Genomic DNA, 23,668 nt, shown 5'->3' with positions numbered 1-23,668 from the left:
ATGCATACATAAATCTTCCCACCAACATACGTATGTGTATAACCGTATTCTGATTGTATGCATTGTTTTTATTTCTACATTAGTGTACTGTAAGCCTAAATGGCATTTCAAACCAAAGGCGGTAATGGCATGGTTGCACTCTGAGCAACTCCAAGGCACTGCCTTTGCCGATTGATTTTGGCCGCAGCACGCCTTACAAGTTGTAATCCATGTATTTCCAATTCCACGGCACCAGGTAGTGATGCAGTAGTAAACCGACCTACTGTGTAAAATACACTCACCCAAATAGCACAACCATCTTTCAGTTTTTCTTTTTAATATCAACGTTTGGGAATGCATAACACAAGAATATTTACACAGATTTCCACAAAAAGTAGACTGTATCAAACTACTACCCGGAAGAGTAGACCTCATACACAATAAAGTAATACAATACATAAAACATCCACATAAACAATATTCTGAGAATATAAACATGTTAATTATATAAAAAATATGTATCACTTTATATTTTAATTGCATTTTAAAATTGGACTGAGAACAGTATCCTGAATGTGCAATTTATTTTGGAACTCCCCAATGGTGAAGTCCTCTGAATTCTGGTACAAGTACAACTCCCTATATTTCAATTGTTCTGCTCTTCCCAGCAACTTTTTCTAATATTATTAACATTCTCAGCAATAATAACCTGCATGTCTCATGATGAAAACATTCAGCAGAAAGCAATGATCTTTTGGCTATTGAAGCTTAAACGCAGTTGAATATTACATGAATGAAAAAGTAAACTGATGATGAATAAACCAATGTCTTTTGCTGTATAAACACATCAGCATGCTTAAAATATGTGTGCTCAGAGATCAAGTGATTTCCGAAAGTGCTGTGCTCTTTGGGCCAGTTCATTTGCAAACTCTTGAGCCTCGTGCAGAGCTTGTTCATCCGGGAAGTGCAGCGCTGCCTTCTTGGTTGCCACAGCCAGCTGCTTTAGGAGAGCACACAGGTGGTTGCTCTTATACAGGAGGCTCTGGGTGGACTCTCTACTTTGGGCCTCCCTGTACAGAGTGTTCACCAGTCTCTGGCCTACCATGATCACCAGCTTACTTTGCGAGATGAAGTTCTCTGGTGGCTGGCCATCCCGAAGGCTGCTCACAAATCCCCCGATGGCCTTCTGGAGAGCGCCAAAGTAAAGCCGGCAGTGCTCTGACAGGAAGGTTGGTTTTGGTTTTTCTGTGCCACTGCCGGACTCAGAAGAGTTGGTAGTAGCCTAAGCAGTGTAGGAATAGAGCAAAGAAGATGAAGATGGCCACGTACTATGTCTTCCAGGCAACAGTGTTTCCTGTCTCTTTCTGACTACAAGGAAAGTCATAAATCATAAACATTGTAGATAGCTATATCAAAATCAAAGTTTTTAATAGGCAAGGTGTTTTTTGTTTTCGTCATAATCATAAGTCTGAACAAATCTTTTGTGTTAAAAGAGATACTCACTTGTGCCGTGGTAGAGACTGATGTGACATTTGCCTTTGGTTCCTTATGCACGTCCTTCTGCTGCTTTTCAAAATCATTCTTAGTCTGAGGAAGAAAGTCAAAAACAAATTATTAGTACTCAAGTTACATTTAATATGCTTTGGCTTGCCTTGGTCAAAAGCTCACCATTCAGTTACCATAGTTACATTATTTATGATGACTGAGAAGATTAGGCACTTTTACCTGTAGCTCTACATAGTCGTTGTCATCCTCCACTAAGTCCCCTCCCTGTGCACTTTCATCAGGACATTTCTTTGTCTCTGGCTGACCTGTGGTGTTGAGAGTCTCTGCAGCTTTCTGAGGGGCTCTGAACAGAAGCTTGCCATTGGCATTGATGATGGACACCAGGCGCTTGACGTCCTCTGGAACAGTGCGTGCCACCATAACGAAGCGCTCCAGTTGATCAGGTGTCTGGACCTGCCCATGGTCCTGACAGAGTGTATATAAGGGCCAGCCAGCAATGTTTAGAGCACTTACTGTTTGTTGTAGAATCACACCTGAGTCTTCTACAATGGACAGCTGTTTATAGAGCCTCGTCTGAAGGTTGGCGTCGGTCAAACGACAGGCATTGCCCTTAATGTCTAGAGCAAAGTATAGGAAGCAGGTCAAAGAACATGCAATCACCTCTGCTGCTTCTTTGATCTCATTCAGGTGTTTCTCCAGATGTTCTTTGCTCCTCCATTGACTGCTGACAAACGCCATGAGACGGGGGACAGCCTTGCAAACGGACTCCTGCAGCTCCAGAAGTCTGCGACAGACCTCGTCCTGACTGAGCGTCACTTCTCGCAGAAGCTCAGGTGAGGACGAGCTCAGAGCCAGAGAGTCACATGAGCTGGTGGAGGAGCTGGATGCCGTGCTGATTCTTTGACTGTCTGCTGCAGAGAGACGCAGGGTACTACCTAGTTTGTCATCCTCCTGTACCAGTGACTCCCCACGTCCCGGAAGTTCACAGAAAGACGTACATGCCAGGAAGTTTCTCATTCGCTGCAAGCGCACCCTCGTGAGTTCATGAGCATTGCTTGAATCGCACCTGCACTCTAGGGGTATATGATCACTGAGAACTTGTGTGAGAGGTTCCTCCTGTGGGGGAACCGCATACACTAACTCCTCTGTAAGCCTTTGAGTTGGGGGCTCGTCATAAATCGGGACCTTTGGCAGCCCTTTCGGTGGACTCGGGAGGTCAAGCGAACTGGGTTTTGGTATATCATAAAGAGAAATAGTAGGACTGCCTTTTTGATTGGGCCAAGCACGTGCTGGAAGAGTGTCATAGAGCGGCCTGCAAACGGTATCATGGTAGGAGCCTTGGGGTAGACTTTGTTTTTCAGGAACCACTGGCACATCATAAATCCACTCAGGCTTGTGGGGGCTTGGAAGGGTGCAGTATCCACCCATCATCTTCTGTTGAACTTCTGGGGCCGAGGGAACAGGGATGTCATAGTTTGGGTCTTGATGCAAAGGTGGTGGAACCGCATACACCTGTGCACAAAAACAAGGTCAATATTTCAGTTGTCCAGTCCATACAGGCCTTTGTTAATCCCTCTAAATGTCTGATACTTACATAGGTGTATTCTGGATTGCTACACTTTAAATTCTCCGGAGAGTCAAATCTTTTCCCCAACTCTGAAATTGGAACCAGTGAGTTTTTTCGTGGCAAATGTCTTGGAGCTGTTAATTCCTACAAAAAGAACATCACAATAACAGTGAAGCAGCAGAATATCTACAAATAGTCATTGCATTTGATGCATTTTGTTGTGTACATTTCCAGGAGCTCACAGTGGAAAGAAAAACTCGTCTTGATGGGCTTGGAACATCGTAAACCTCCTTTGTTGGACTGGACGCCATGCTGAAGGATGAAGCCTGCAGAAGAGTCAGGCAGTAATATTAGGGTTGATTGGTAACACTTCCATTGCTTTGATCATAGCTGCATCAACCCCATTGACCTCTGCATTAACACATTTATGGGGACAGTGTTTGCTCTGAAGCCTGTTGAGAGTGCCGGAGAAGCCCATTATGCATGCACTTTGCCAATTAACGCAGTTCTATAATAGAAACCATGCTGCATGAATATTAGGTAGCTACTGCAGAAGGGAACAGGACTCCCCTGGAGCAGGAGAGGAAATGGTGAACATGTGGGTTTATTTCTCCCCACCTTCTGCCGCACAGGCACCCGTACAGACACTTCTGTCTTTCTAGGGTCTCTGGCGGCATGAGCTGCTGTTTGCAGTTAAAAGTGTCTGAAGTCTGTGTCTGTTGGTCTTTTAAAGGCCAATAAAGGCCCCAGTGCTGCATGCCTGTCCCATGGAGAGGCCCCTGGTCCCCATCTGTAAGCTCTTTTGTCAGCAGGGGTTTTGCAGCATTACATCTCTGCACCAGTCTACTTAAACTTTAAGTAATGAGAAATTAGACAGACTAACATCTATATACATTAAATACTTTAAAACAATGTGTACCTTTTTTCCCTTAGGTCCTTCTGTGCTGCAACTAATTGCTGGCTGGACTGTACTTTTTGAAGTTGATAAAGGTGTTGATGGGACCTTGTAGATCATGTCCATGCGTTCATAAGCTGGGCTGCTAGAGAGCCGAGGTACACTCGGGATCTGGTAGATACTTTGCGCACCGTCATCAGTTTCAGCATCAGTTAATTTGGGGTTTTCTGTGTCGTGGCTAAATGAGCGTGCAGTAGTTCCAGTTTTTGGTAAAAGCTGCAGTCTGTTTGCAGGGGCCAGACCATGCCGTCCATAAAGAGAACACATCCACCATCCGCTGGTGCCAGCCACATTTTGATCTATCACCATGACGATGTCCCCTTTTCTGAAAGCCAGCTCATCTGCACACTCTGCAGTGTTGTCATACAGTGCCTTTGCAATTTTGTTCTAAAAAAAAAAAAGAAAGAACAGAGAAAATTGAAATATAGATTAAGTAAAACATAGCTGCAAGTGGATAGTGTGTGGCACATTTTCAACATGCAGCATGGTCATTTCCTATATAATTTGGACAATACAGATTCACATTTAATAGGAAGGTATTGAAACTAAATTTCTTGCTGCTGTAGGCTTACAACATTTCCTCGTGCAAAATGTTGCTAGAACCTGCACATCTACGTCGTCATCCTATTCACAAGGAAACATTGCACATTTACACAAGAGTTGTCTTGATGAAGTCACTCTTCACTTATTGTTAAAGTAAATTGTGAAACCTCAAAATACTAGGTTAGACATAGTTTTGTTCTTTCTTTCCTCTGTATTTTCACTTCCTAACTTTTGTTCTCCATTGAAGCAAATGGAGTCTAGTCTAGCAGGCTTGTGAGCACCTTCATCACTGCAAAAGTGCATTAACATGCAAATGAAACCTCATTCACATATTTTGAATCTAGTTGTACTCAAAGAATTATCACAGATTAATATGCATGTTTCTCTGTGAAGTCACTGCCAGCTCTGATCTGTATGTGACAACCTTCAATCAGATTGGGCTGCCTGCAATAACCATAAACACTGACAGCTTCCTTTCTTTCTGGGGCCAAATCTTCGCAGTGGTGGCATTTCAGCAGCGGTTAATGTGTCAAGCCTTGAAACCAAAACAATAAGCCAAAGCTTGGTTAGCTTGTGATTTGACAAGCTATAGCCACACAGAGTAAAACATTAATGTGCACATTATCTCATTTGAATGAGAACATGTATGTTTGAATGCGATGTGAACCAACTATGTACTTTGGGTGTCATGATGTTGCTTACGTTGACCACTTCATTTTTGGCAAAATCTGCTGTCTTCTGTCTGACTACAATATGGTTTATTGTGATGCACAACACAGGTTTCAGCCAGCAATAAAACCGGAATGCAGACAAACTGTGACTGTAGTGCATTCTTTATTTATTTCTTCTTATAATAAAGGTACAAAAATATGGTGGCCAAGACGGTTCAACACAAATGCAAAAGCTACAACACAAATACAAACACTGCAACACAAATACATAAGCAACAACGGAAGTGAGTTTGTTGTTGACACGTAGCAGGTTTAGTGAAAACAAATAGAAAGATGCTTCTCCATACGTCACAATATATCCTAAAAGATGATAGCCCAGTGTTGGCTTATAGCAGACATGTATGATGTGTGTAGAGGTGTGAATGTGTGCAGTTATTCTGCCTGCTGTCATTTTTACGTGATTAATTGAAGTTAAAGGCCGTTTCATGGTTGTGCGTTGAATCAACGGCGTACCCCCGCAGACCCCTCTGCGTCTACACCGGACCCTACGCTGTAGCCTGACGTGCACCTCTCGAAAAATGTAACTACACGTTGCGGCGATGCACGTCTCTCGGCCTTGGTTTGGTAGCGTTGCATTTCCCCCGATTTCCTGGTTCTCCTTCTTTGCAAACAACATGAAATCAAGGAGAGGGTTAACTTTTCCTGCTGCAGATTTCCCTCCGTAGTCAGAAAGAACAGAGGAGACAGGATTTTGCTTTAAACCATGAACATACAGCTACAGTATGGACCAAGTGAGATCCTACTTACAGAAGAAAGAACTTTCTTGACTATCCCTATATAGAGTTTTGCAGGAATGAGTCACATAGAAATAAGTTTTTTTTTACTTCCTTGTTTGGAAGTCAATGGGTTTTTGTGCCGGATGCCTGCTAGAAGAGATTTTCACGTTTGGTTCTATGACATAAAACAAGTCAGTAAATACCCCACTTGCAAAAAGCTTTAAGCTTTTAAATGTGGAGTTTGAATATATTAGACACACCATCATGCAAACACTGCGGAAAACACACTGTCACCATTAAAGCTACCTGAGGGGTAAGAAGAGAAACAGGATGTCATTGGTTAACCATTTCAAGAGCTTCCTCTTAGTGATTTATAAAGGAAACTCATCTCACAATCTTGTCATGCATCAGTGGCAGCGCTCTGTTTAGTTATGGACAATTGTTTGGCCAATGGCCTCTTGTCATACATCATATTGTTTGATGATTACTGATGCATTGACATATAACATGGTTGTTTAATGCTGTAGGCATAGTGGAACTAATTTATACTTTATATTTTAGATTAGATTAGATACCACTTTATTCATCCCACAATGGGGAAATTCCCTTGTGACAGCAGCAGTTTTTCCGCAAAAAAACAAACCAACAAAGAACATTGCAGTTTGTTTAATTGGTAACAACTTTGTTGTTGCATAGCATCTATTATTTTCATCTAAGATAGATAGATAGATAGATAGATGGCTCAATGGATAGATAGATAGATAGATATATAGATAGATAGATAGATAGATGGCTAGATAGATGGCTAGATAGATAGATAGATAGATAGATAGATAGATAGATAGATAGATGGCTCAATGGATAGATAGATAGATGGATAGATAGATAGATAGATAGATAGATAGATAGATAGATAGATAGATTTGTATTTATTAATCGCAAACTGGGAAATTACTGTGTTACAGCAGCTAGTTACGACATACACACTCACTCACACACACATACAGAAAATAAAAGAAATTTATTGGAAATAATAAATAGTATATTAAATGTATTTTCTGTATGTGGAACGGCAATATTGGGAAGGTATTTGGTTCCATTCCGCCACAGACATATAAAGAGAGATCCAAGGCACTATAGAAATAATGGTACGGACAAAACAAACACACCACCGTCAGCTGAGTGTGTGTGTGTCTGTGTGTGTGTTGGCTGAATCCTCTGCAACAAAGAGCCCATTCACCATCAGAGCCCAACACGCTCAGCACCTGTTGATATGCTTCCCCCCCCCCCCCCCCCCCCCCCCCCCCCCCCCCCCACACACACACACACACACACACACACACACGCGCACACACTCACCAAGCCTCAGCAAACTCCCTGCCTAATCCTCTGGGTCATGCAACAGACATGCAAGTGAAATGGGGTCAAATGACAGTCAGCGAGCGTACAAACAAAGATTTACGTTGATGTACTTTCTCCTGAACCATCAGTACTCACTATGCTAAGATGTCATCAGCAACAACATGATCATCACTACAAACTCTGCCTATGTTACTGTCATCCATCCAGTCCTCCATGAACATTTGTGTGTAAAAAGCTTCAAAAGTTGCAGTGCCTGTAGTGGGCAACACATTACACCACATCGTATCATTTGAGCTGATTATTGGGGACACTTACCTCAGTTACACTGCGTCCACATCTAATATATAATCAGTGAGTTCAGGTCACGTGTCCCGCGCCTGCATGTTGATCATTGAGTACAGTAACAAAGTCAGATTCAGCTGTGACTCTTTTGGATTCCTGCACACGCCTGCCTGTGCAGATCAGCCTTATGACAGCTGGCCTTCAGCTCTTTAACTGCACAGCTGTCTTTGCCTCTCCCGAATCTTCGCTCCATCCTGTTCACAAATTAACATCGGCCTTGTCGGACGCAATGCAAGAAATGCTGATAAAAGTTAGGAATAGGAGCTTCTGTTCAGGCCAAATGAAGCTACTTCAATAACGCTGGATTATTATTTTCATGGGTTATTGTTTACTAAAAGAAAACAGTAAAAGATGCCCATCACAACTTTCCATTCCCTTGAGGTGACACCTACAAATTACTCTTGTGTCCAACCAACTTTCCAAAACCAATTTACAACATGATTTATGATGAGACAGGAGGAGTGAAAATGCACATTTGAGACGCTTGATGAATGAATTGCAGCAGGACAACATAGCTCCACTGTGGAAATGATTGGAGGCTAAATGCTAATTAGTACTGTATCAGTGGCACAGGTAGAGACAAAGTCAGAGAGCTGGCTCAGAAACTGATCAGATCACATTAAGGGTTGTAAATGGACCGCATTCATAACAACAACAAAGTATAGACATCCTACAAGGTGCTACCTGCTCACCAGATAATCATTCACACAGCAACCACCGGCGCAGCATCTGGAGCAATCCTGGCTTCAGTGTCAGGACATTTCGACATGGGAGTCCAGGGCCAGGGATCAACCCACCGGACTCCCAATTGGTATACAGCCACTCTAACACCTGAGCCACAGTTGTATTTTGCTTAAAGCGGTTCATCAATTATCAAAATAGTTTTTTACGTGGCTCACTGAAAGGTTGTTTTCCTCAGTGCAGGGGTAAATATTCTGCATGGATTTTGTAACTGCCCTACACAACGGAAGTCGCCCTTTTTTAAAAGAGTGATGCGGTTTGGTAACTGCTAGCTTTCCTGCAAACAATCAGAGAGCACCTGTAGAGACATAGTGAATCGACAAAGTCAGAGCATCCAGTCCCAGAGAGCCACTGGAACTGGAACCGGTCCAGGAAGTGGTCCCCAGTGGGTGGAACAACACCCTCTGACCTTTTGCCCCCCTGACAGCCTGGGCACGACCTGGGGTCAGGTCAGCACCTCATCCATTATACATCCAGACGCATGCCAGGCACAGAACAACACCCACAGTGCTGGTGATCAGATCTGTCACACACCACTAAAAGTTCACTCACATTTAGAAAAATGTTCATTTTCCCAGACAGCGCGGCGGTGATCACGATGAGCCACGGCACATAGTTGAGATAATCCCTTTTCTTGAATTTGGACAGGAAATCAGCCTGTAAATATGACATATTAGACTTTCCCACAGTATCTTAAAGACGGGGGCAGGGGAGAGACGAGGAGGAGGCACTGGGACAGATAGACAAACTGGGAGAGAGATTTGGTTTCCCTGTGAATTATTATGTTGGGAATTCATTCCTGGTCAATCAATTTTATTGTCTTGAATGATTCTCAGATGCGCTGCCTGGAAAATCACCTTTTTCAGTCCAAAGAGCTCAAAGAGGAGGCTGCGTGGCAGTGACACTGACGCGTTGCAGCTGCCCTGGTATTTCCTGTATGGGAACTGATGAGAACTATGTCACAATCTCATAAACAAACGCACACAAGCGATGAAAATGTCCACGCACACACAGCCAATCTTCTTATTACAATATACGATTAAGACAACAGTCACTGGACTTAATATGTTCCAAAACGACACAAAAATGACTATTAAAGATAGATGAACCGATGGCGTCTCCAAGACCTTATTTTCTTCAGATCTCAACATGTGCTTTACTTTCATCACTTTGTGGACTGTTGATGTTAAAATAAATATGTCTGTTTGACTTATAGCAACTAAAGCTGCATAACCCAATATAATCAATCCCCTCAATGGTGGGGGCGCCCACTTAGTTCACCTGGTTGTGTGCACGCCCCACGTACAGAGGCCCTTGAAACAGCGGCCGCGGATCGGTTCCCACCTGCGGCCCTTTGCTGCACGTCATACTGTAGATATAAAATAATTAATTTATTGAACTACATTTTGTATACAAGCAAACAGATGGAAGTAAAGTAAGTTCTATATTGCATTACACTGCTGCGGCGTTCACTAGGAGTGACGAGTACAATTTAGAACTACAAATATCACCAGAGAGCACTGGAGCAGCATTTGGAGGTTTTAAGCGAAGTAAGAAAGACAAACTGATTCAGCTTCATTGTAATGTGTGATAATGGTTGGAGTTGAAACAAGAATGAGGAGTAGTGTAAGATGCAGCGTAGTCACTTCCTAAGATCTGAGCAGAATGGGTTGAAAAGCTTGGAATAGTTATATCTGATGAAATATGGAATAATGCCTTGGGCAGGGGAAATGGGTCAATATCATGTGCTCGCCTTGGTTTTCATTGTGCACATTATTCTAAGGCCAGGCTGTCCATGATCTACCCTAACGTAAAGGATTTATGAGATTGAGGCTGACATGTCCCACATGTTTTGGTCCTGTAAAAAGCTGAACAACTGTTGGACAATGGTATTCCAGACCTCGTCTGAGGCATTTAACAATGACATCTGGCCTAGCGCTGAAATGGTTATTTTTGGTGTTCCAAGGGAAGGAATACAAATGACAAGAAGACTGAAAGATGAGTTTGCCTTTGCAACTCTTCTTGCACGGATAAGGATTCTGTTGGAGCGGAAAGCCTCAGCATGGATGACCCACCTGATTCTGTTTCTAAAGTTAGAAAAGATTAAATGTTCCATCAAAGGGTCAATCCACAAATTCCATAAGAGATGGGATGCTATGGTGTTTTATTTGAGACTTCCTTTATTCACACCTCAAAATATGTATTTAAAAAAAATATATGTATTTTATTTGTATTTTTTTATGTTTTTTTTTATTGTTACTTTATTTAAATATATATTTTTATTTTATGTGTATTTACTTACTTTATCGCCAACTTGGTATATAGAGTATGTTGGAAATAGGAACTTATTTTTCTTCCTGTAGAACTGTTATTTGCATAGGCAGTATGTTGGGGGTGGGGGGGGGGGGGGGGGGGGGGGGAAACTAAACCTTTGGTGCCAAACATGTCTGTAAGCATACGCTGTTGTTTTTGGCAAATAAAAAGCTGCATTGAAAAATAAAATAAATATACAAACTGAACTGTAATTACCTATATTTTCATTACATAAAATATGAATGTTGCTAATTAGCAACCTTGTGGCACAGCCACATCTCACAAACTTTTCAAAAAATGAAGAAAAAGATGCAGTGCGGCAGGCAGATGTTTTGAGGAACAGCAGATAAGGTATCTCACTACTCGCACGCTACTTTTCTTTAAACCCCCACTTCCTCAGTGTCATCTCCTGCCTGTTGTCACACTCACCATATTCACCATGTGGTCTGTGTGTGCTGGCTTGTTCTCCCTGCATAGACACAAACATTTTTATCTGGGAATTGACCGGTGCTGCAATAAACATTCAAAGAGGACTACTTTCTTTTTGAGACAATACTATAATAAGGTTATACAGATTTGGCATTTCCTATGAGCCTATACTCCACTTTTGTCACATTTGCAGGAAATCTGAATCTTAAAGGTGCATCAATGCAAATGGACAAGTGATGATACACTATGTGCACTTCTGGTCGGCGGAACCGTGTTGATAGACCTCGGCAGCGTTGTCTTGCTTTCAGAGAAAAATGTTGTTGTTTTTTTATTTCAACACCTTGACTGCAGGATATCACCACTATTGTCTGGGCCTTTACTGATCTATTTGCATTTTTACATCAATGATAATGACAGCTCCGCCATTTGCTACATGGTGCGGTACCGCTCCTTCACTTGGGTGAAAGAGGAAGAGTGACAGCAGAGAGAGGAGAGGGCCTTACAAAAAAATACATATAGGCTGCTGAATATGTAACTATTTACCTTGTAAAAACAAATAGTGCCTGTGTGAGTGTGGTGAGTACATCTGTCTCTGGCACCTCCATCACTCAATGTTCCCCACACTGGCTTTTAGTTAGATACCCATAGGACTGATACGTGATACACACTAGTACAGTTTGCCTGACATAACGTTATGTTTATGCTGTGCATTTGGCTGTTGTAAAAGTCCTCTTAGAAACCATGGACTACAATTTGATTCCATCCCACAGGAGAAAGTTGGTCTGACAAACAAGAATTTCTGGTCTAACTGACTAAACAGTCAGCAAGCCAGAGATGTAAGCTGAAATCTTTTTTTAATGGATAGATTTAGCTACTATACGTTGACGATTTCCTGTCCCTGGTGAACATTAGTCAGCCAGCCGATTGAGCTGATGTTAGCTATGTAGAGATAGTGGGATTGTACAAACTCAATAAATCCCACACATATAAATAGTTTTTTATTCAACTCTTTAACGTTAACCAGCTGTTAGCCCTTTAACAAAACAACTTGCTAGCTACTAGCATGATTAATCTAGACTAAACCACAACCCAAATGACATGGTTGATGTCCTTTCATCCCATTTACTGACTGTATATATTTTTCTCTTCAAGTGCCATATCTTTGTGTTGTTCACCCATCCTGTTACAGTGTAATGTTATTGATTAATATATGTATTCTTGAAGGCTAGGCTTCGTACGGGGATAGATGTAGCAAGGTAATTGCAATGTTGGCAAAAGTAAGTTGGGCAGATGCTTTGTATATTTTAAGGGACAAAATACAGTTGGATCACAACCAATATCCTATCCAATATCCAATACAGTTATGCATCTGTAGCCTAGCTCTATGTAGCTCTATTACCGTTTCATACACAAATATGGCAGCCGGCATGACTGAAGTGACGTCTTAGGTACCTATGAACTGACCATTGACTCAGATCATTTAGTTTTCATTTTCCTAGCTGGCATAAATCCTGACATAATGAAAAATGAGGATCAGTAATAGTCCTCAGCAGGTAAACAATGGACAGTGACAGGATAACGCAGGAGAGATGGAAAATTAAACATTTGTTAATTTCCTTGGGTGGGATGTGAAGAGGATCATGACTGTCTACTGACTCCTGCTCTCTGATGATAAAACAGCTACACAGCACATGAGGCATCCCAAAATAGCTCTCAATGATCTAAAAACAGAAGTAATTCCAATACGGAAAAACCTTAAAGAATGCAAATGAGATTGCGCAAACCGATCATGGTCATAAACCAAACTGGTCACGTTTTTTAAAGAACGGGTGAGTAAGATGAGCTCAGTTGCATATTTACTTTGCATGGAAAAATGTCAAGATGATGCATATCCTTTCCCTCCAATGCTACAGATAAGACTTGGGACGATTATGCTTTGCTGTTACATTAATCATGTCAAGGTTTTTTAAACACTTTCTGCCAAAAGACCCCCAAACCAAATAATGAATGGATTGGCAGTGTAGATATCAAGTGTAGCTACTTCTGGGCAGACATGTACTTGTAATTATCAAATGATTCAATCCATCCATCTTAACTAGTCAGAGAAAATGTATGGATAAACTGCAGACGAGTCACACATGCTTGGATTCTCTAGAACTAAGTGCAATCTTTTTTACATCTGCTGCTGGCTACCTTGCAGTATTTAAACATGTGCCTAATGTCCCAATTATGTGTTTCTGAGCAGCCTGTGTTCATCATCTCACTTCTAAAGGCTGGTGTGTTAATGAGGCTCATAAAGTATCTCTCTCAGCTGTGTCAGGTTACAGCCTACAGTAGAGCAGGTCACAGGGTGCTGTGTAGAAATAGGCAGTAGCTGACGCTGCAAGTTAAAGTGAAATCCAAGCAGTTGGTCTACAGGGACATTCCTCTGGACAAGCAACAGATACACATCACAGTTTACATTCAAAACTGACATGATGAATGATTCAAAACACAGCAACTAAAGTTATTGTAATTTGGTCAAAGGCAGCTGCAGTACTCACCATGGTTGTTCAGCAGTTGTGTTCCGTGTCCACACAGAGAAATAAGTCCGTCCACAGAGGCTCAGTTTTCAGTGAGGCATCTCACCGTGAGTGTGTGTGAAGAGCTGTGTGTGTCTCACAGCGTATTGTCTGAGCTGTCACTGAGAACGACTCTGTTGTACATGCTGGGCGGAGTACCTCAGCTCCATGTCACTGACAGAGCTGCTTTCCTGCAACCCCATTGGCCGCAGAGAAACCCCCTTCTCTGCAGCTGCCCCACCAGCTTTGTGCCACTCCAATCCCCCCCCCCCCCTAATAAAGCAGAAGTACATCATCACTTGTCATTAGTTTAATTTTCCTACTAACTGAGGGGATTTTTGTCTTTTTTTAAAATGATGGTTCCTCTTTCTTTTTATTCGGAAACATTCCTCCTCCACATGCATAATAGATTTATGATGATTGTTTAAAGCAGAAATTCTTGTGGCTTTACTTGTTGTCTGGACAACACAGACGGCAGCGTCTGAGAGAGCTGAGTTGGGGGTTGGGGAATGCAGAGTGATGGGGCAGGGCGACCTCCACAGTCTGAGGTGCAGGCTGGACTCGGGAAGGAAATCAGCAGCTTTTTCTATTCTTTTTTCAGATTTTTATTAAGGAAGTTACTAAACACAACAAAGTAAGTTTTAAGATCAAAATGTAACAAAACTTATCCAACATTACAAGTTCAGCCTTCATCTATGTTGCTAGGTTTAGAAATAAAGCCAGACTGAGACAAGTGTGTGTGTGCGTGCAACCCTGCAGGTTGCTCACTTTTTGCAGCAACAACTGTGTTCCTAAAATATCTACAGGATATTACCATATCTGTGGTTCTGACTTCTGAAGGACTGACTGACTTGTCACCATCAAATTGACAAAAAAAGATTGTTACTTTTAATTGTTTAATAAAAACCTGAATAACAACAAAAGGACATAAACAAAATATAAAAGTGGAAAAGACAATTGTCAATAATGACATTGAACTGAGAAATTTGAGATGTGAGAATGGTAAGTTTCCAAACAGTGAAAGGATTTTTAAAGGTCCAACTTTCAATTCAATAAGACAAAGGTTTAGTGTGGTGTTATCAAAAAGAGAAATAGGGCTTTGCTCTTAAGATGGTGCAATGACAACTACCCCTTTTCTTACTTTCTTCTAGATACTGTCCACAAAAGTTCCACTGGAGTTTAAAATGAAATAAAAATGAAGTGATGAGTTCACTGAGGTCATAAAGACAGCAGAGTCCAGCATGCCGTTAGCTTCTCAGAGAGGAGGCAGAGTAGATGCATGGAGGCTGGGTGTGTCTCAGTCTGTGGTGGTGCGGCGGTACCAGAAGCGTGCCCTGAAGTCGTCGCTGCAGGTCATGAAGCCGGGATTGGTGGGCGAATGGACGATGCAGCGGACGATGTTGTTGTGTCCCAGAGACAGCAGGTTTTTCCTCTCAGCCGTGCGCGAGTCCCAGCAGCACAGGCTGATGGTGCGCTCATCTGGCAGCAGCACATAGTCCTCTGTGTGGTTGAACACACCCTGTGTCCGATGCATCTGACGGCCACTCAACCCCGCGCCTAAAACACACCAGACACAGTTTAAATCCCATCGCAAGACATATCAAATAGCATCTAATGGTTATTGTGGGCCGACGGAGTGGACTGGTTATAGTGGGACAGACAGGCTGAGTGGACTGTTCTAGTAGGACAGAGAGACTAAGTGGACTGGTTATAGTGAGAGACAAAGGAATAGTTTTTGTGGGACAGAGAGACTGAGTGGACTGGTTATAGTGGGACACAGAGAATGAGTGCACTGGCTATAGTGAGACAGAGAGACTAACTGCACTTGTTATAGTGGGACAGAGAGACTGACTACACTGGTTATAGTGGGACACAGAGACTGAGTGCACTGGTTATAGTGGGACATAGAGATTGAGTGCACTGGTTAAAGTGAGACAGAGAGACTGAGTGCACTGGTTATAGTGGAACAGAGAGACTGAATGCACTGGTTATAGTGGGACATAGAGATTGAGTGGACTGGTTACAGTGGGACACAGAATGAGTGCACTGGTTATAGTGAGACAGAGGGACTGAGTGCACTGGTTATAGTGGGACACAGAGACTGAGTTGACTGGTTATAGTGGGACACAGAGACTGAGTTGACTGGTTATAGTGGGACACAGAGACTGAGTGGACTGGTTATAGTGGGACACAGAGACTGAGTGCACTAGTTAGAGATCGCCAGTCTGACAGGCTGGCTTCATTCAACACAAAATTGGACATAACATTATGCATATGCGGAGCAGCTCCTACTTTAAAACAATACAACTGCCTCCGCCGGCATGGCTGTCCTGCCTCCGCCGGCATGGCTGTCCTGCCTCCTGCTCGATGGACGTGAAGCACTACGCGTATTGCTAAATTTCTGTTTGACGATGCTTAGGTGTTGCCAATAGCATCTTGCTTTAGAAGCTCAACCAAGGTACTGTTGTCTAGTGAGGAGTGAATGAGGCCTGATGAAGCGTCAGGGCTCTCTTTTGATTTGGGCTGAAGAAAAAGAAAAGCTTTGGGGCTTCAAACACAGCGAACACAGTGACATCCGGTGGCTTGTTAAATGTATAGCAGCTCTTCAAGACGGGCAGACAAACACCTGGGATTTGAAGTGTTTCAGTCGCAGACGTGCAATAAAAGTTCAACAAGCAGAAAAAGCATGGAGAAAATCTGCAATACTACGGATCACAAGTGGTGCATTAAATGTAGATAAATGAACAACTTAAAGCCTATTTTAAAAAGGCTTCACATTTTACTGAGACCATACCTTAATCTGCCCAATAAGTGCAGTTTAGGCTCAGTGTGATTTCATATGAATCACAATGTGGATTAAATTAGACTATTCATTTCCTTTTTAAATGGTATCAGGTGGAAATGTAATACTTCTGTCTTTCATGTAATTTGTCATGTTTCTAAGTTATTCATTTAGCAGTTAGCGATGTTTTCTCTCTCCTCAGCTGTTGATCAGTGTGTCAAACTGCTAGCCATTCTTTGGAGGCGATTAGTAAATTTCATTGTAAGTTAAGAAGTTTGACTTCCTTAAAGACTAGACATACAGAAAGTAAAAGAAAGGAAAGATACCTAGTGTCTGCTGAGTGTCTGAGGTTAACGGTTTTAATAGAAAGAAATAGGGAAACAAAATGTCCATGTTAACAAGGTAACAGGGCTGAAAGAACGAGATCCAGGGGACAAGGGGCTAAAATGGGTTTCCTCAGGACGGTTGGGGGGATCTCCTTTAGAGATAGGGTGAGAAACTCAGTCATCCGTGAGGAGCTTGGAGTAGAGCCGCTGCTCCTTTTGTGTCAAAAGGAGCCAGTTGAGATGGTTCGAGCATCTGGTAAGGATGCCTCTGGGGGCCTCCGTAGGGAGGTGTTCCAGGCACGTCCAGCTGGGAGGAGGCCTCAGGGAAGACCCAGGACTAGGTGGAGGGATTACAGCTCCTTCTTGCCTGGGAACACTTTGGAATCCCCCAGTCGGAGTTGGTTAATATGGCTCTGAAAAGGGAAGTTTGGGGTCCCCTGCTGGAGCTGCTCCCCCCGCGACCCGTTCCCGGATAAGCGGACGAAGATGGCCGGATGGATGGACAGTTAGGGCTGGGCAATATATTAATATGGTGATAGGAGGCTAGATATCATTTTGGATATTGTAACATGAGTGTTGTCTTTTCTTGGTTTTGCAGGCAACAATACAGTCAAGTGATGTCATTTTCTGAACTTACCAGACTGTTCTAGCTCTTCTAGTAAATATTGTATCAGTTGCCCCCTGATGCTGCCCCCTGATGCTGCCCCCCAAATGTGTGTGAGAGTTTATCTGATGAGCAGGTGGCAACTTGTACGGCAGTCTCGGCCACAGTGTATGAATGTGTGTGAATGGTTCCTGTACTATGTAAAAGTGCTTTGAGTAGTTGTTGAGACTAGAAAAAAGCTTTGTAAGAACAGTCCATTTATATTTATATCCACATTTCTGATGATTATTTATCAAAACTCATAATATTTTGTCAAAGGATTTGCTACAAACTCAAATGACTGGCTTCTCTCCTGTGAGTGGCTCTTCACTCAGAGAACCAAGGTTACAACGTAACCTAGCATTTTCTGGCAGTAGTTGAGACCTATTGTTTTGTGCTTAAAGTGACTAAATGTTACTTTTCAATGTTTCTGAAGCTCATTTTTCATACAGTGATCCTTTAAATGACCTGTAACAGTAAATGAGACTAAGAGTGAAAAAACAAATCTGGTGCGAGATTGTGGAAGGCTTGCATCGTGTGGACGCGCAGAGAGTGTTGTCATTACTTAGAATTCCTCATGGGAGAGACAGAAACTATGCACTATAGCTTTAACCACAATGAGAAATGTATTGGTTTTGGCAAGACAAGATTACCTGAAACATAATGGAATGATTTGGGGCCCCAGGCAAACAGCGTCTTGCTCTACTTCTCACCCTCTCTCTAAGTGGGGATGTATGTATTGGCTGCTGTAGAAAGACTTTTTTTCCTTTAAGTAAAACTATTAAAAGTAAAAACTGCGGTCCCATACAGTATTTACAGGTCAACGAACACCTCAAAAGGTCAACCCTCAAATACCCCCACACAACGGAAAATATATTAGGATGAGCAAAAAGGTTGGAAGTCAAATGATGCTTTGCATTCTGTTGAGTACATTAAGTCTGGTTTGCATTTGGATATTTTTCACACAACACTGTTTCTGATGCTACAAGAGTAACACGCTGCTGATGATACATCAGAATCATGCAGACACACAACCCAAAACTCTGTTCCATGCCCTCTTTTTATTATAGCCTACACACACCGTTGTGATTATTCTTGTCTCATTCATATATATATATATATATATATATATATATATATCTATATACACACCACTCACCGCCAGTTTATTAGGTACCCCATGCTAGTAACGGGTTGGACCCCCTTTTGCCTTCAGAACTGCCTCAATCTTCGTGGCATAGATTCAACAAGGTGCTGGAAGCATTCCTCAGGGAGTTTGGTCCATATTGACATGATGGCATCACACAGTTGCCGCAGATTTGTCGGCTGCACATCCATGATGCGAATCTCCCGTTCCACCACATCCCAAAGATGCTCTATGTATTGAGACTGGTGACTGTGGAGGCCATTTGAGTACAGCGAACTCACTGTCATGTTCAAGAAACCGTCTGTGATGATTCCACTTTATGACATGGCGCATTATCCTGCTAAAGTAGCCATCAAAGTTGGGTACATTTGGTCATAAAGGATGGACATGGTCAGCAACAATACTCAGGTAGGCTGTGGCATTGCAACGATGCTCAATTGGTACCAAGGGGCCCAAGAGTGCCAAGAAAACCATGACACCACCACCACCAGCCTGAACCGTTGATACAAGGCAGGATGGATCCATGCTTTTATGTTGTAGACGCCAAATTCTGACCCTACCATCCGACTGTCCGCAGCAAAATCGAGACTCATCAGACCAGGCAACGTTTTTCCAACTTCTATTGTCCAATTTCGATGAGCTTGTGCAAATTGTAGTCTCAGTTTCCTGTTCTTAGCTGAAAGGAGTGGCACCCGTGTGGTCTTCTGCTGCTGTCTTCTGCTGCTGGTTGTAACGGGTTGTTATTTGAGTCACTGTTGCCCTTCTATCAGCTCGAACCAGTCTGGCCATTCTCCTCTGAACCTGGCATCAACAAGGCATTTCCACCCACAGAACTGCCGCTCACTGGATGTTTTTTTTTTTTTCGGACCATTCTCTGTAAACCCTAGAGATGGTTGTGCGTGAAAATCCCATAGATTAGCAGTTTCTGAAATACTCAGACCAGCCCTTCTGGCACCAACAATCATGCCACGTTCAAAGTCACTCAAATCACCTTCCTTCTCCCCATACGTGTCTCGGTTTGAACTGCAGGAGATTCTCTTGACCATGTCTACATGCCTAAATGCACTGAGTTGCCGCCTGTGTTGGCTGCTTAGAATAAGTGTTACGAGCAGTTGGACAGGTGTACCTAATAAAGTGGCCGGTGAGTGTATATATATATATATATATATATATATGTGAACCCCATACTAATACTTTGTTTGACTCCCTTTCGCCTTCAGAAGTGCCTTAATTCTAGTGGCATTTCCTCAACAAGGTGCTGAAGCATTCTTTAGAAATGTTGGCCCATATTGATAGGATAGTATCTTGCAGTTGTGTGGAATGCACATCCAGGGCACAAAGCTCCCGTTCCACCACATCCCAAAGATGCTCTATTGGGTTAAGATCTGGTGAGTGTGGGGGCCATTTTAGTACAGTGAACTTATTGTCATGTTCAAGAAACCAATTTGAAATTATTCAAGCTTTGTGACATGGTGCATTATCCTGCTGGAAGTAGCCATCAGAGGATGGGCACATAGTGGCCATAAAGGAATGGACAGAAACAGTCTGAGGTGAGTATATAATATATATATATATATATATATATATATATATATATATTTTAGGGCTGCACAATTAATCTAATTTTAATCGCGATCACGATTTGGACTTCCCACGATCAAATTTGCGTGATCGAGCGATTATTTTTTATAAAGCGTCATTTCATAGAACGCTCCGGGTTTTTTGCAAAGCCAATCTCCCGCTCCATAAAGCCGTCTGCTCATGAGCCAGTCACAGTAGTTCACTGCACCCCGTGCAGCTAAGTTTCTAGATGTAGACAGTCACAGAGGACAGAGTAGCGTGAGGAAAACTCAACAGATAGCAGTCGGTAATACGTCAGTCTCAAGGTTTACCAGTTTACCAGTAAACGCAACACTTTGTCCCATTTGTTGTTTTTCAGACAACAGCAGTGACCAGTGATAGTCGGTGCTAGTTAGCGTCTGTTAGCTGTTAGCTAGTAGCGTCTTGTAGCTCTTCTAGGACGCACCGGTGCTAATGTCCTCGCATCCGCTGCAATGCTGTTTATATGATAATGGTTTAATTTTGCGTTACATGACCCATTTCGTCTGTAAAGCCGTGCCTTGTTGGATCTTTCTACGCTCTCTCGTCCTACTCTCTCTCCTCTTACTCTCCGCCACACAGCGGCCGCCGGTCCACACTTCTGAATTTTTCTACAGTTTTAATTTTTCATTACAAGCTGTATATTGTTAAGTATGAGGGGCAAACCTGTATTTGTACAGTGTTCCCGCGGGTAACTGTTATCGCGGCCGCTCGGCGAAGAACACAGAAGAATTTTTTTGAATGCAGCTAACTTCAGTTGGTAGAGTAATAGCGTGGGAGACGGGCTGCTGTACCGAAGCCTGGACCTGGACCAAGATGTGACCCATGGCAAGAATATCATAGTTCATAAAAATGCAGCGCAGTGAAGATACAGACGTTTAATACACATGACGTGTTATCCGCCGTTCGACCCTGCTGGACCCGTTCATAATGAGTCACCGTCTCTCTTGTGAGTAGCGTCCATCACACTCCCTCTCGCAGTTTATAAATAGCCTATGTGACAATAAATTTGTTTTGGTTAAAATCAACAAATAATCGTGAAATAATCGCGATCAAAATTTTGATCAAAATAATCGCGATTATCATTTTGGCTAATCGTGCAGCCCTAATATATATATTATAATATAATATTTATATATATATAATATATATATAATATATACATCTAATACATACAACACACACACCCACACACACCACATATACACACTACCGGTCAAAAGTTTGGGGTCACTCACAAATTTCCATTGCACTCCATTGTAGACAGAATACCAGCTGAGATCAGTTGCATTGTTTTTTTAACCAGGGCATCAGTTTTAAGATTACATCATGTGCTGACATAGTTGCAAAAGAGTTCGCTAATGATTAGTAAACAGAATGTGCCTTTGGAACATTGGGTGAATGGTTGCTGATAATGGGCAATGTAGATATTGCATTAAAGATCAGCCCCCCACTCAGATCAGCTGGTATTCTGTCTAAAATAAAGGAAACGCATTGAATGAGAATGTGTGTCCAAACCTTTGGTCTGTGCTATATATATACACTCACCGGCCACTTTATTAGGTACACCTGTCCAACTGCTCATTAACACTTAATTTCTAAGCAGCCAATCACATGGCGGCAACTCAGTGCATTTAGGCATGTAGACATGGTCAAGAGAATCTCCTGCAGTTCAAACCGAGCATCAGTATGGGGAAGAAAGTGATTTGAGTGACTTTGAACGTGGCATGATGTTGGTGCCAGAAGGGCTGGTCTGAGTATTTCAGAAACTGCTAATCTACTGGATTTTCACGCACACCATCTCTAGGTTTCAGAGAATGGTCCGAAAAAGAAAAACATCCAGTGAGCGGCAGTTCTGTGGCGGAAATGCCTTGTTGATGCCAGAGGTCAGAGGAGAATGGCCAAACTGGTTTGAGCTGATGAGGGCAACAGTGACTCAAATAACCACCCGTTACAACCAAGTGGGCAGAAGAGCATCTCTGAACGCACAGTACGTCCAACTTTGAGGCAGATGGGCTACAGCAGCAGAAGACCACATCGGGTGCCACTCCTTTCACTAAGAACAGGAAACTGAGACTACAATTTGCACAAGCTCATTGAAATTGGACAATAGAAGATTGGAAAAACGTTGCCTGGTCTGATGAGTCTCGATTTCTGCTGCGACAGTCGGATGGTAGGGTCAGAATTTGGCGTCTACAACATGAAAGCATGGATCCATCCTGCCTTGTTCAACGGTTCAGGCTGGTGGTGGTGGTGTCATGGTGTGGGAATATTTTCTTGGCACTCTTGGGGCCCTTGGTACCAATTGAGCATCGTGCAACGCCACAGCCTACCTGAGTATTGTTGCTGACCATGTCCATCCCTTTATACCATAATGTACCCAACTTCTGATGGCTACTTTCAGCAGGATAATGCGCCATGTCATAAAGCTGGAATCATCACAGACGGGTTTCTTGAACATGACAATGAGTTCGCTGTACTCATGGCCCCACAGTCACCAGATCTCAATCCAATAGAGCATCTTTGGGATGTGGTGGAACGGGAGATTCGCATCATGGATGTGCAGCCGACAAATCTGCGGCACTGTGTGATGCCTCATGTCATATGGACCAAACTCCCTGAGGAATGCTTCCAGCACCTTGTTGAATCTAGCCACGAAGAATTGAGGCAGTTCGAAGGCAAAAGGGGGTCCAACCCTACTAGCATGGGGTCCCTAATAAAGTGGCCGGTGAGTGTGTATATATATATATATATAATAACACACACACACACACACACACACACACACACACACACACCACACAACAACACACCACACACACACACACTCTCTACCGTTCACAAGGTTTGGGTTCACATACAAATTTTTATTCCTCTCCATTACATCGTAGATTATCACTGAAGGCATCAAAACTATGAATAAACACACAAAAAAAGTGTTACTTCACACTTTTTTGTTAAGTACATAATTCCATATGTGTTCATTCATAGTATTGATGCCCTCAGTGATAATCTATAATGTAAATAGTCATGAAAATAAAGAAAACACATTGAATGAGAATTACTAGGTTTGTATACTTTTGTTTTATTTTGTAAGCTGAGCATCTAAAAAATAAGTTTTCAAGAAAAATACAGCTCAATCTTGTCTTAAGCTGTTAACCATTTTTGTTATAAGGACCGTGAGCCAATTTATCAATGTTAGGCCTGTAACAACTATTACATCACTGTCTAATTGACAATTTTCTACATAATGGCAGTGTCTTTGTCGAACCGCAATTAATTGCTAACACAAGCTAAGGTCTTAAAGTGTATGATTTTGTTTAGATATGCCAAATTATAATGATATAATTGATTTTTGGTCAGAATATATCTTCTATTTCAATTGTTAGTTGGTGGCACTTGGCCCTTTACACATTCAGAGCAAAT

General features: G+C 42.4%; 2 protein-coding genes across 2 annotated transcripts in view; both read right to left on the bottom strand.

The window, feature by feature from the left end:
• Positions 1-596: 596 nt before the first annotated feature.
• Positions 597-13,961, bottom strand: cass4 (Cas scaffold protein family member 4). The gene is made up of 7 exons (XM_032514878.1): positions 13,728-13,961; positions 3,972-4,394; positions 3,295-3,378; positions 3,080-3,196; positions 1,705-2,997; positions 1,483-1,566; positions 597-1,261 (listed from the first exon to the last, which is right to left on the bottom strand). The coding sequence occupies exons 1-7, from the start codon at positions 13,728-13,730 to the stop codon at positions 851-853; spliced, it is 2,415 nt and encodes an 804-aa protein (XP_032370769.1). The 5' UTR covers positions 13,731-13,961; the 3' UTR covers positions 597-850.
• A 669-nt stretch (positions 13,962-14,630) lies between these two features.
• The window catches only part of cstf1 (cleavage stimulation factor, 3' pre-RNA, subunit 1), a 14,844-nt gene continuing 5,806 nt past the window's right edge, over positions 14,631-23,668 (bottom strand). Inside the window, exon 6 of the mRNA XM_032514879.1 lies at positions 14,631-15,302. Coding sequence (XP_032370770.1) covers positions 15,043-15,302 — 260 coding nt within the window. The 3' untranslated portion in view covers positions 14,631-15,042. The remainder of the gene's footprint in view (positions 15,303-23,668) is intronic.

Source organism: Etheostoma spectabile, chromosome 4 (genome assembly GCF_008692095.1).
Source record: "Etheostoma spectabile isolate EspeVRDwgs_2016 chromosome 4, UIUC_Espe_1.0, whole genome shotgun sequence".
In the NCBI taxonomy this organism is placed as follows: domain Eukaryota; kingdom Metazoa; phylum Chordata; class Actinopteri; order Perciformes; family Percidae; genus Etheostoma; species Etheostoma spectabile.
Note: the sequence above shows the minus strand (reverse complement) of the source record. Positions and strands in the feature narration are given on the sequence as shown.